Source organism: Molothrus aeneus, chromosome 1, assembly GCF_037042795.1.
Source record: "Molothrus aeneus isolate 106 chromosome 1, BPBGC_Maene_1.0, whole genome shotgun sequence".
Lineage (NCBI taxonomy): Eukaryota > Metazoa > Chordata > Aves > Passeriformes > Icteridae > Molothrus > Molothrus aeneus.
In genome coordinates, this window is record NC_089646.1 from 136,722,256 (window position 1) to 136,736,656 (window position 14,401).

At 40.2% G+C, this 14,401-nt stretch overlaps 1 protein-coding gene across 1 annotated transcript in view; it reads left to right on the plus strand.

Moving 5' to 3' along the window:
* SAMD12 (sterile alpha motif domain containing 12) overlaps positions 1-14,401 on the plus strand; it is a 175,835-nt gene that overhangs the window by 70,534 nt on the left and 90,900 nt on the right. Inside the window, exon 4 of the mRNA XM_066565820.1 lies at positions 11,796-11,936. Within this exon, the coding sequence (XP_066421917.1) occupies positions 11,796-11,936 (141 nt within the window). The remainder of the gene's footprint in view (positions 1-11,795; positions 11,937-14,401) is intronic.

Consider the following 14,401-nt stretch of genomic DNA (forward strand, 5'->3'; position numbering starts at 1 on the left):
ATTCAAATGTGTCCTCTCCATTTATTCTTTCTGAAAACAAGGTGTAACTGAAGATTCATACATAATACAGTGATTTAATGTTTGCTGTTCTGTCTGAAAGGAAAAATTTAATTTATAGTAGAAATAAAACCCACTGAAGCTATCAGAAAGCCAATATAATATAAAGCAGAAAAACACCCCATATTACCTGAGGTTTGGGAATTTACTGGTACTTGTTTGATTTATATAAATTTCCTTGTCTTCCTTCTACTTTTTCCCACGCTTTTTTCCCAAGGCCTTTTTGAACGGTAGATCTCATGCAGAGATAAAGAGCTCTCCACTACTGCTGCCTCCCTCTTGTACAGACACCAATAAACTGAGCTCCTCTGAACACTCTCTTCCAAAAACTCCATTTCAAGACCACAAGGACCTGAGAATCACCCATTTCACTGCTAGGGGGTTCTGATTGTGAATTAGCTTCATCTTTTAACTAGTGTTTCATTTTAATTAGTTTGGGTTTACCTTGCAGCACTTTTTTCTTGTTTTGCCCCTTCCTGCTAAATCAAATCACATTGGAAATGGCAGAATTTTTCTGCCATTTTAAAATGTTGATGAAATTCCTATCACAAGCAGCTCTAAGTATTGCTATAGTCACTGGAAGCCATCCACTGACCTTAGGCTCAGCTGTAGCTAAAATTAGTCAACTTTGTTTTTGTTAATTAGTTGCTAAATCACAAGCTTTTGGGGAATGAGAGAGTATTTTGTCCCAAGCTCTTTTTTAGACATCTGCTGCTGGACAGCCAGTGAGTGACACACACAGATCCCATTATGCCTGACTCAGGTCCTAGGTGTGATGCTCTGGATGGAAAAGTGAACTCCTAAATTATGATCCAGATTAGTCCCTTTTGTGGTTTCTGAAAAAGCCTGGAGGCACCTGACCATCTTGTTTCCCTTTTTATTTTAGCCATGGATTTACCTCAGTGCCTGCAGCTGATTCTTTATGCATGCCCAACATTTTCCCAATCTGAGCAGGAAAGCAGAAGGGAAAATAATTCTGGCTTCCCCTTTAGACTGAGGGCTTTACAATCCTCCTCCAAACCATCCACCTGCCAGGGCAGTTGGCCCTTTCTCTAGCATGTAGGAAAGGGAGGGCTGGGGTGGGTTCTCTGTGTCTGGTCTTGGAAAGAGGCGGGGAGCTGGCAGAGCTTGGAGCCCTTGCACCCTGCACAGAGATTGCCAAGTGCATCACAGGAAGGTCAGTGCAGCCCCACCTCAGCAGGACCTGGGCCAGCCCCCTGCCTGGAGCAGGAGCTGGGCATGTTCTGCTGGAAGTTTGAAGATGACCTGTCTCCATCTTTTTGGAAGAGCTCCCTTGCTCCTAGCTATAGCAGTTATTTTATTAAAAAAGTTCCCACAACATTTTCCCGCACTTTGTAGTGGAAAACAAGCTTTTATGTTGCTTGGGAGAATGAGACCCAAAGCTAGAGCCAGGGGCTGGGCTGCATGTTCCTTTTGGGCCACAGTGCTGGGCTGCAGCCTCTGGTAAGGCTCCTGCACATTAGTTTTGGATCATTATTATTAATATTATTGTTGAGCCAGATTCTGGAGGTACAGAATACAGAGTTTAAAAAATAAGGTCTGGCTTCTGTTACAGGGATGAGTTGCTTAAAAAGTAGCTACAATCATTTGTTGCTTAGGTATCTGGGGTTTTTTTCTGATCCAAAATGACTGTCTCACAGTGTTCTACAGGTCAAGTGTAACTATTAAATAGGAGGAATACACCAGCCAAATAAAATCCTTATGTCCTGATTCTCCTCACAGCTACAGTAATAAAAGCTGGAAGAAATGCAAAGTTTGGTGTACTACTGAGCCAGCAGTGCAACAACAGGTTAGTGCCTGTGTCTGTAAGACTGTGCATATAATTGAGTAGAGGTAACTTTTACAAGTGGAAATGTATTTTTCCCTAGGTTATAAAATGGGCAGTATAGACAGTAAGTTCAAGGCATATCAGAGGTGATGTGTGCCACCTGACGTGTGCCAGGCTTCTAATTCAAGTCCCCAAAGAGCAATGCTAGAGCAAAACATGCATCTGGAGAGATGTGGCTGGTTCCTCCTTCAGGTTAGGAGAGTTGAAGCAGTCTACAGTGCTTAACCTGCATGTTGCTTTTAATTTTCCATTTTTATTAGTAAGAATTATTAACCACATGAATATTAACAAAAAAACTTTCTCAATTTTATTTTTATTTTAAAAATGAGGGATTAAGCTGGTATGGGTGTGGAAGACAGCATCACTGCAAGCTGCTTGGAGATAACATTGTGGAACAGGAGAGACCTAGGGATACAGACTGGGAAGTGTTTTAATACTGTATGTACCTCAGCATTGGGATATGATATCTTATTTTAATATTTAATAACATTTTAATTTTTCTCTTTTTCTTTTAAACAAAGCAGTGATTAGAAAATCTTATTAGCAAATGTAAGTTCTCAAATTCTGGAGTGCTGCTGGAGCTTTGATGGCCCACAGACCTTCTGCAATGCAGTACAGTAAGCTGTCTGCTCACATTATGTCGGTCCTCTGTGCTTCCCACTAGTTTGGCATTAAAAGAAACTCAGAAAATGAATTAAACATGTTTCAAAGACTTCTTCTTTGTGTAGGTTTTTGCCTAAATGCTGTGTGGCAGTTAGAGTAATCAGGAGGAAGAGGGGCTGGCTGTCCCCAGCAGAATGAGTCAGATGGACCCCAAGATCGCCTTGCGAGGCGTGACTGTGGTGGGTTGATCTTCACCTGACACCAGGTGCCCCCCAAGTCTCTCCTCTCCTCCCCTCAGCAAGGCGGGGGAAGGAAATAAGATGGAAAAAACCTCGTAGGCTGAGATACAGGCAGTTTACTAAAATAAAATGTGACACTCAGGCAAAGGAAAAACCCCAAAGATTTAATTCTCTACATCCCATCAGGAAGTGATGTCTGGTGACTTCCTGGGAAGCAGGACTTCAGCACATGTAGGGGTTGTTCTGGAAGGCAAACATATTGAAATAATGAAGATACTCCTTTCCTCTTCTTATTTCTTAGCTTTTATGTCTGAGCATATGTCATGTGATATGGAATATCACTTTACTCAGTTTGTGTCAGCTGTCCTGGTTGTGTCCTTTCCCAAGATTTTGCCCATCCCATGCCTGCTGGTGTGGGGGGAGATGTTGGAAAGGCAGCGTGGATGCTGTGGGAGGGAGCACTGCTCAGCAATAGCCAAAACACTGTGTTCTCAGTGGCTTCCCAGCTGCTGCCACAAAGCACAGGCTCTGAGGGCTGCTGAGGGGAAAATGAGCTCTGCCTCAGCCAGACCCAACGCTTGAAAACAATGAAGGATTTTGCTTATAAATGGATTGTCTTCTGTGTGATGTCAGGGATTTCCCAATTCTACTTGGGCTAGTCACTTCAAGAATGAGTGTTGGGGTCTTTTGGTGTGTATGTTTGTTTATGGTTTTCTTGTGGTAATAAATGATCCCTTTTTTCTGCAAGAAATCTGAATTTTGTAAGGTCTGCCATTAGGAGTTACAGCAAAAGTTCGTGTTTGAGTTTGCTTTAAAGACTTCAGTCAAAGTCTAATGCTTTCCAAATCATCTTTTCCTTTCCTAATCTGTTCTGTGTAGAAGCTGTACATTATAATATAGGAATGTATGTTTACTCCTGAATAAATTTACAAGACTCTTGCCAGCAAGAATGATCTAATGTGATTTTTAAAAAATTAATAAAGAAAGGGGATATATAGTGCATAATGTGATGCACAGGGAGCAACATTATATTAACAAGGAATTGAAGAACTGCGTGTCCTGCTGATGCTGAACAAAACCAAACGTGTTGACAGATTCACTCACTCCATCATGAACAGGAAAGATCTTGGGGATGTTTATTTGAATAGGGGCACCATAAATCTAGCACACAGGTACCAACAAACAATAGTCCTAGGGTTTTTTCCTAAAATATACGATGTGCAATATAATAAAAGCTCATTATTATATGTCAGTATTATGTCTGTATATAGCTGTCGATAATATATAATTTTGTATGTTCAGGAAGTAGGGTGGCAGATGTATGTACAACAAGCAATGTTGATTTACAGACTGCCTGCTAAAGGTTTACATTTATCCTTAATTTACTTTGTGGGTCCTATTGGGTCCTTCCTGAGAGCACTAAAAATGGTTGTCTCACATTTTACAGTATGCTTGAAAAGTGCTGTAATATGATTTGTGCCTGAATTTATATTTCAGAAGGGAATTCAAGTTATTACTATTTCCTCCTATTAAAATCATCAGGTGCTGAATATGTTCATCTGAAAAACAGGACCATCTAATAGTCTTTTACTCAAGACTTGTAAGAAATCAATATAGTTCCCATCAGTACAGTAAATTACCAACTGAACCACTTCCAGTAATCATGATACACAGTCTCTCATTAACCCTTTCCCTTCTCTGTAATGAGATTTTTATTCTAATATTGTTTTAGAATAAAGATATTTTTGAATATATCTGTAAATCATTAGACACTAGAGTAATTAATACATTAATTTAAAAAAAATTATAACTAAGTCTCTTACGTATCTGTAGCAGTTCTGCTTAAGACTTTCATTGATGATATGGACAAAAGGACTGAGGGCATTTTTGGTAAGTTTGCAGACAACACCAGGTTGGGTGGGAGTGTTGATCTGCTGGTGGGCAGGAAGGCTCTACAGAGGGATCTGGACAGGCTGGGTTGGTGCCCCAAGCCCAAATGTATGGTTCAACAAGGCAGAGTGCCAGGTCCTGCACATGGGTTACAACAGCCCTACCAGAGAAGATTTATATTGGATATTAGGAAAAGCTTCTTGCCAAAAATCCCTGGAATAGGCTGCCTAGGGAAGTGGTAGAGTCACCAACCCTGGAGGTATTTAAGAGGCATGTGGCTATGCCTCTTAGGGCATGGTTTAGGGTTGGTCTTGACAGTGCTGGGTTAATAGTTGATCTGAAAGGCTTTTTCCAGCCTAAATGACTCTGTGATATAAGGATGTGTGATCCCACAGTGTATGCAATTAAATACTTCTTGGAAATGTGTGGGTAAGTCAAGGAGCAGGAATTGCTTGCTTTCGTTATGGCAGGAGTTGGGAGTCAGGAGAATTTCACTTCTGGAGAAGGATGGTTGTCTTCAGTTAATTTTCAACCTGGACTCTTGAGCTACTTGGCTGGAAGTACCAGGGACAAAGAAGGATACTTTTAAATTGCAGTTCCTAAATTGAATATTCCAGGTCCATGCTCTGTTAACTCACTGTCTTTCAGTATTCTTACATGACTTCACCATTACTGCAGGTTTTTTGGTTTTGCTCAGTAGCATAAATCCAGTGTGGTTGTGACTGAGCTGATGGATGTGCCTGAGCCTGTGTCAGGAGCACAGCAGCCTCAGAGAGAGGTCTGGGGAGAAGCAGCTGGGGGCAGCTACCTGGGAGACATCCCTGGGAAGAGGCAAGGAGGACTGAGTGTCAGAAAGACATCTCCTAATTGAAATTTCAGAGGCTGTCGTTGAACAGGAGATACATGGCACAAAGGACTGTATCAGAATTAAGAGAATAGAAAATGACAGTGGTAGATGGTAGAATATAGAGGGAATTGGGAAAGGCAGCACCAAGGTGAGAGGAAGTTACGTCAAACTAAGTAATCTGAATTAAATACCACACCAGGTTGGGTGGGAGTGTTGATCTGCTGGTGGGCAGGAAGGCTCTACAGAGAGATCTGGACAGGCTGGGTTGGTGCCCCAAGCCCAAATGTATGGTTCAACAAGGCAACATGCAACACTTGACACATGCAACACTGACATCTTAGTAAGTTTGTCAGAAATAAATTTAGAAAGAAAGCCATGTTTTGGCTGTTGCTAGTTTTATATTTGATAATGCAGCTAAGTTAAAGATTCTGTTGAGTTACTTTTCTTTCATATTCTGTTCATGCTTGTGGTTCGGAAGTGTGGAGGAAGGAAAGATGGGATGGTGCAAAAAACTGAGACCTGAGAAGGGCTTTATGGAAATAAACTTGTTTCATTGTAGATTTATTGGCAGAAATAAAAATAGTCATTACTTCATCTTGTCAGAAGTATAAACAGACATCATGTTGAAACAAGGGATGCAGATAATATTCAGAAAGTGCCTTTGTTTACATAGCTGCTTCTTTGAGTTTGATCAGATGTTTATTGACCAATATTACAGTGTTTTCATTGAGAAACTCTATTATAGAATGGGTGTCATCCAGATCCAGCAAATAATGAGTGAGAGACAGAGAATCATCTTTGATGGTACTAACAAATAAAAGTGGGTCCAAAGCTAGTTTGATACATGAGCAAATTGACACCTGAGCCTTCCTGTAGCCAGGTTTCCTGTGCTTCCCCTGTAGATAAACTGGAGTCATGGGCTTCTTCCATTCATGTGTCTTACAAGAAGGTAATTCCTATGGCCTCATGGAGGTTTACTGATTTTGTTAACAGGATGAGAAAGTACAAGAATGCTGGCTCAGATGTTGGAGAACTTCCTCAGCAGGAGATCTTTAATATTCTTCAAGGTTAAATAGTCTTCTCTGCTTCTCCTAGTCCCTATCATTAGAAACTATTGTTCCTTCTTCTTTATTTCTGTACCAGAATACTTTGTGTCTCCTGTCTATTTTAGCTGGTCCCCAGCTGAGATTCTTTCATCACATCAGAAGTACCAGTAGGTGCCAGTGGCAATTTTGGGAGCTGCTTAGGCTGGCAGCTGCTCTTATGCTAGCAGGTAGATCAATGAGGTGTTTGCTGCTATGGTAAGTCTGATGAAAAATGAATCCATTTTTACTTTTAAAGCAAGTAAGTCTTCCCTGATTGGTGACATATTAGATACCTGAAGGGGGACAAAGAGGATGGTAATGCAAGTTGCAGTTTACCAAGAGTCTGCATTAGTCTTAGGGCTAAAATGATTAGTAAGACAAATCAGATCTAGCTGCCTTTGCAGGAAGAGCTGTAGTTTTGCCACAAGGCATTGATGACAAAGTGGCTAATGTGTCTGGTTGACTAGTGATGAGACAGGCATGAGAAGGAGAGACAGGGTCTTAAATTCTCATGGGAAAAGCAGAAAATGTGGGACTGTAGAAGATCTGATAGGTTATCCAGAGAAGCATCATGAAGTTATACAAAGTTTGCTCTGAAAATTTGATTGATTTCTGGTTTGTGCTGTTTCTTTTGAAAGATATTTCTGAACTCAGCATCTTCAGTTGTAATCACACCCATTTGTTCTCTTTTCAAATCAGTTCCCTAATATAGTCAGGGATTATATGTATTTTATATATATATAGTATATATATTCAGTCTAATAGTTCTTCTCTTTTCCCAGTGTTCATCTCCCCCCACTGCCATCATGAGGCTAGTCTCATTCTGTAGATGATTATTCTATTTCTGCCTCCTCTCACAATTTTGCCATTCCTCACTATGAAATCATAGCCTCTGTCTCTGCCCATTCTTGTTTGCATTCTTTCCTGAGTATATAATGAGAGTTTTATACTTGTGTCTCACCAGCACCTGAACAATGATGTTTATGCCTGTGTCTCTGTCATGGAAATTTCTTACAAGATATGTCCAAGGCAGTCAGGAGAAGCCAACAATCACCCTGTTTAAGCAAGAGGAAAGCTGTGATCAGACTATTTCATGTAAACACAAAAGCACCACGTTTGAAAAACTAGAGAAACACACTGTTATCTATTAACTAAGAATAAAATGGCATTTACAGCATTTAAGTATAAACTTGAAACATTTTTCATCTTACATAATTAGGGGCTTAGTAAATCTCATTTCCCTGTTTTTTCAGGTTTTACAAGTAAGTAAAGTGAACATCTTGTCTTGATGTTCAGTATAGGTACAAGATCAAGATCAGGTATACCTTTCATACTGTACTTGGAAGACAAGGTCACCTGTCTTGGCCATATTTCACACCATCATTTGTTCCCACTTGTGGTTTATTATTTTCATCAGCTTTAAATTACTCATAGTTTTCATCAGGGTTTTGTGTCATATCAGCCTCTCACTGCTTTCTGCTCTTGTTTCCCTGTATTTCTTCAGTTCTTTCCACTTGTTAAATAAGCCCTTTCTTACCTGGCCCTTTGCCTCCATTGCAAGTGTTCTTTCAAGGCTTCTTGTGAGGTGTCCCTCTGTGTGCCTGTACACTGGCACTTGGGGGAAGAGCAGTAGGATATAGCAGTGCAGGGAGGGCTGAGCATTTCTCATTAGGTACAGCAGTGTGTGCTGCCTTCTTTGCTCAAGGGCCAATGCCAGCCCCATTGGACCAGTGCTTATACTCATGCTAATGTTCTGTGGCATGCAATGTTTCTCCCTCCATTCAGATTTTCATCTAATCCCAGCTTGATTCAATGAGATCTGTAGCAGCTAAGTCATATTAGAAAAAATTAGGCCATCAATCTATTATTAAGCTGGAAAGTGTTTTATATTTTGTGTTTGCCCTCAGGGTAGCTCAGAACCTTCCACGGCAGATCTGCCCTGAGTATGAGAGGGCTGGGGTTTAGGTGTTAAAAGACGTGTGCAGATACTGAGGGAGTTGTGGAGTTTTGTTTAAAACATTTGGTTTCCAGCCTTCCAGCTAGCCTGAACCACGGCCTAGGTGTTTGTCACTGGGACCCTTATGGTTCTCTTAGTTTAGGTGCTTTTGAAAAAAATGTTCTGTTTGAAAAAATGTTCCTGCTGGGCAGGTAACTATTACATCTAAGAGGTAGTGTCTGTTCTGTAGTGTTGGGAAATTTTCCTGCAATGGTAGTTAAGTTTATTCTACTTGTGTCTGAGCAAAGATCAGTGTATACTCTTAGAAATATTCTGCTTTTGATAATATATCTGCACTCTGAAAATTAAAAATCTACCCCCAATTTTTACTGTATAGCTGTCTCTCTGTTTAACCATGTTGATAAAATGCTTGATAAAATGGCCATCTTTTGTGTATTCTTAATAATTTCCTTTGTTAATCTCAGCTTTTTAAAAGAAAATAGGTATTTAGATCAAGATCCTTCATGCAGGTTAGTTCACAGAACAGATGATGTTGGAAGGCATCACTTGCAATCATCTACTCAAAGCAGGGACAAGTCCAGCTCAGGACCCTGTCAAACAGATTTTGAATGCTTCCAAAGACAGAGACTCCACAAATTCTCTGGACAGTTGGCTTCAATGTTCAATAACACAGAGTTCTTAGCACAAAATGATTACTCTTTCAGATATGCATAATACACAAAGCAAGACAGGGAAGCATCCAAAAGCATTAGCTGATTGTCAGGATCTTGGCCTTAGTGACTAATTGGCTTTAGTGACTGGTCCAGGCACTAAAAATATCTTTTCAAAGGCATGATTTAGTGTCAGAATGAAAATTATTCCACTTGTGACTTGGATGTTGTTCTTCTAAGTGTTGAGGGGGGAGAAGGTATGAGGAGGATTGAATTTTCACGATCAGGTCCCTTAGTGCATTCTTGAAATGCCACATTTGGATGTTTGCTTTCTCACCTCATCACTGCCTGAACATGTCACTTTGGATTTGGTGTAAGAAAGAGTTAATTTAAGGCAATTTGTGCAAGCTGCTACAGAGAGTATGAGTCAATAGCATCATGCTTTGAGCCTAAGCAGCAGAAGAGCTGACATGCCAAGAGTTGAAAAGAGACATTTCTGTTTTGTGCACACTCAACTTCCAAAGGCAGTGGCTGGGGTAGAAAAACGATTTGAATATGAACTAAAGAGTTGCCCAGAGGAAGGAAAGAGTAATGACTGTATCTATGGCCAAAAAGAGGTGGAGGGCACTGGATGAGATGCATGGTCTCTGTCTGTCCTTTCATATTACTGTTGCTGACTCACTGCCCTAAGATGACAGGTGTTGGCACTCTTTAAACTGGTTTCTTGTGTTTTTATTTGCTTTCAGTTGCTAATTTGACATTACAGACCATACTCTTGAACTGTTGTACATCCTCTATAAATTGCTTTAAGATATTTTAGCGTGATAAGACAATAAAAAAATTGAAGTCATTATTGCTGCCTTTATCACCAGGAGAATTGGACAGCTGGCATTGATCTGCAAGAGACTTAATTTCAATAGTTTGTAATTACGTTAACCCTTAGAATTCTTCTTGTCTGTGATTTCAAAGAAAGGTTTCCTAGTCAAAAGGTCATCCTTTGTAGTGTGTAGTGTTTGAGAGATGCAGAAGGGCTGAACATCTATGAATGCTGTCATTTTTATCTGATCAATAAGATCTTGCTTTATTAATAGTAATATCCCAGTATTTTACATTGTGTTATATCAAGATCCTGTGGAACTGCTTGTGAGTGAAATATAGCAGTTTGTGAAAGGCATGCTGCTAACTCCTTGGTTTGGGGCAGATATTCTGTGCCCCTTTAAATTTTTGGCATTTATCTTAAATTTTTTAATTAAAATAATTATAAAAATTCTCTACTCCTTGCTAGTTTGCAAGGAAAGACATTGAATAAGGGCCTTATCTTGCTGTGTTGAGTAACACTTTCTAATGAGCTAAATTGTACCATTCATCCAAAAGCCACAGTAATGGTAGCACAGAGGCTGCTGTGTTGCAGAGGGAATAACTTGTTCTTTGCTATCTTCTCCTGGTTTCAGAAGAAGGCCTGAGAAGTCAAAGAAGGGGTTTTTCATAATTAAAAAACAGAGGAGGTAAAAAGTTGAACCTGTTTAAAAAAGTGAACCAAACAGGTCATTTTCAAGGTAGTATCCATGTAGCTCCAGTTTGATTTGTTTTCATTGGCCAGGGCACCTTTAGATAGCAAATGTGCACAGTGGTAATCAAGAGTCAGTAGGGGGCTGCACAACACTCCTCCCTGTACTGCCCCACAGCAGTGGGCAAGACCAAAGAAAGTAAGTTTTCATTTTCTTCCTAGGGCAAAATTCTGCTTGATGCTTTGGTTCTCTGCTTGGTTCAAATAATTCCTTACTGTTGGCTCAGCCAGTGTACAGCCTTGCTCCTATTTATTTATAGCATAGCCATGCCCAAAAGATGGAGTCAGAGTTCCACTAGCAAAATCGTAGATTGTTTGATTTTTTTAACATCTACAATCTGCCTGGGGCTGTGTTTCAACATTAACCTAACACTAAAGATAAGTCACAAACTGGGAGTGAATGCCTGCAAAGACCATAGGCAGATGGTTTTTATAGTCGGACAAAATATTTTTTGGGAGTGTTTTAGATATAATTGATAGAAATCTCTGGGGTTTTTTTTCCAATTTTGCTGTGATAGTTTGCTGTTAAGAGGGATTTGGAAGGCTGAACCATGAAGTACAGAACCATCCTGGGAAATGGTGCTGATAAACTATAGACATATCTGAATTGCAACAATATTTGTCCCTGATAAAACTTAAATTGATTTAATTTGTAAAACCCACAGTCATTGGTTTTCACTCATTTCTTGACATGATGTTTGAAAATAGCTGAGAGTCTATTTAGGCACCTATGTCAGTTGTAGATTTACAGGGGTTGTCCTACCCATGGGAAAACAACTGGCCCTTAAGAACAGCAGCTGGCTGTCTAAAATGGCACAAGATTCCTCTATCTCACAAAGTACCAAAACAATACAGAAAAACAATAGAAAAGGGAGGAGTAGCACATAGGTCTCTAACAGTTAGGGAGTACCTAACAGATGGAACAATGTCTGCTCAGAATAAGGTATTTCAGGGCTGAGAATTTTTTCTGTAGTGAATTACCATGTCAGAATGAGCTTATTGCACTAATGGAAATTCTTGGGTGATTTTTGTTCTTGGCTTTTTCTTCCAGGCCGTGCTTTGCTGAGACTTACTGACAAAAAGCTTGAACGAATGGGCATTGCCCAGGAAAGCCTGAGACAGCACATTCTGCAGCAAGTCCTTCAGCTGAAGGTGAGAGAAGAAGTCCGAAACCTCCAGCTGCTTACACAAGGTATAGAAAATATGGACAGTTACTGAGATCACATTGGGGAAGTTTGCCTGAGGGCAAAAAAGGTGACTTGATGTTCTTCTACAAGAAATGATGCATGAAAATGTCTCATAGATTCCACATGCTTTCCAAGGGGGGATCAAAAAGTAAAATAATGCATAAATAAATAGAGATGGTCAGCTGCCTGTTTTGTGTGATGAATAGGCTCCATCTACAATCTGATGGTGGTCCTTCCTAAGTGTCTGCTTACTAAGATGAAAATAATTATGTATAAAGGGCATAGATGGAAGACTTTATTGTCTTTAAAAGCATTGTCCAATTTGCATTAATTGTTTACTTTCAGTGTTAGATGAAACACAGTGTTAGGTGAAACAGTGTCATTTCTGTCACCTGTTTTATGGTAAGAGCTGTCAGTGGAAAATTACCTGTTAGACTGTTTTTTGCAGATGGCTGATTCCTTCTTCATGTTGAAATAATTGTATTGGCTTGAATAGAGTTGCTTCTAATTTTTGCTGCTAAGCAAAAACAAAGCTGGGTTTAATATTAAGTCTAGATTAGAAGACAGAGAAGAAGGAGTAACAAAAAAGGTTACATATATTTTCCAAATGAGGTTTAGATGTTTGATGATGACTTTTGGTGTTAGCTCTCTAGTAATGGCTGTGGTAACATGAAAGAAAAGCAGTTATTGTGGCAATACTGTAAAGGAACATTTAGACATCCTCTACTATATATCTGCAATACTTTATGTTAAATGTTGTTTGGTAGTCCAATGGGATAGCATAAACCACATACTTCTGTGGTGTTTTGGTTCAGTGCCTGTTGTATGTCACACTGTATGAAAAAAGCAGAGTTCCTCAGTACATGCAGTGTATTTTTAACAAAATGTCCTTCACACATTACATTATGTTCCTAATTAAGCCTTGCTCACTGTGCTCACAGGGAAAACTTTGATTAGTTGAATAAGCTGCATTTTATCTCAAAGAGCTGAAGTCTCAACTGAATTGTTTCTTCAGGCTTGGTGTCTTGTGGATTGTGATGCAGTTTTAGGGTTCCTTTGTTTTTCCATGAGCTGTTAATAGAAGCTCACCTCATCTTCTGTCATGTCATGCTGAAGCATGAATGTCTTCCCCAGATGTTAAGAACTCTTCTTTTTCCCTTTATCCACTCATCCATTATTCCTACATCCTTTTCTTCAGTGTGGGCCAGGTTCTCTCTTCCACTGCATCTAGAATATTACTTGAGAGTTTGATGGACTGCGAAGTTCTGGTCATCCCCCATCACTGTTATGGGCCTGCTTATGGAAGTTGGGATTTGATTGATACGGGATGGAGACAATGAAGACAATGAAGACACATTAGCTATAAATTTGGATCAGTTGATCACTGCTGTCCAGAGAGATTCCTGCATAGACTTGTATGTGACATTGAGAACTATATATTTCCTGTGATGTAAATTGCTTCTCTCTGGTTCCCCTCTGGACACGTAACTGATGTATGACTTGAGCTCACTCAGGCAGCAGTGACTCCCATTTCAAGGAATTCAGGGCAGCATCCTTTGAGGCTGCATTCTTTGCCCATGCAGTTGAGGATGCAAATTTGGACTTTGGTAAGAGAAGGAATAAACGTGTGCTGGGCTGTGAAGGGCAGATCAGCCCTGGATGCATGGATGTGTGTTTAATGCAGTGTCTGTGTAGAGGGAATGTTCTCACGTACTCTGATCCCATAAAGGCAGGACATCATGTGCTTTGTGAAAGGCAGCACAGGCTTGACAAAAAGCTGGAGGTCTGCAGCTCTGGCTGTCTTCCCCACAAAGGTGTTGACCATTGTGCTGCACTTCAGAGCCACTCCAATATATCCTTGGGGAAATGGCTCAGTCTGAGAACTTCTGTCAGAAGAGTTTATTCCTTGCTTTGCTGGGGTCTGTACAGTGTAACCATGTGAGCCAGTGCCCACTGATGGTGCTAGGGTGGGTCAGATCACAGGGACAAAACAGGCTGCATTCAAAGCTGTGGTTTTTAGGGTTGGGTGGCCACTGGTGTGACCACCAGCCACAACAGCTTGTGGTTGCCCTGAGTTCCAGAGCTCAGCTGGGAATGGCTGTGTGAGGGAGCAAGAGCTCTCTGTCCTTGCAGGGAAGAAAACAGTGACACTAATCCAAACTCATATCAGTAAAACAATACACAAATACCATTTTAATAAACAAATCTGTGAATGGACCTGATGGACTGTAAAACCTCTTGTCTCAAAGCCAATAATCTTCATATGCTATTGGTCCACCAAGGATAATATGAAAACAGGTATCTCCCAGGTGAATAAAAACAGAGTGCTTAAGCAGACTCTTTCTTTTAAAAAGCTTGGGAAACAAAAACTGTTTACTTTCATCTTCTTAAATGGAGCTGAAGTTAGGAGCAGAACAACAGTTTATAAGAACATTCCCCTGTGAAGCAAAGCTGTGTTAATTGTTTGATT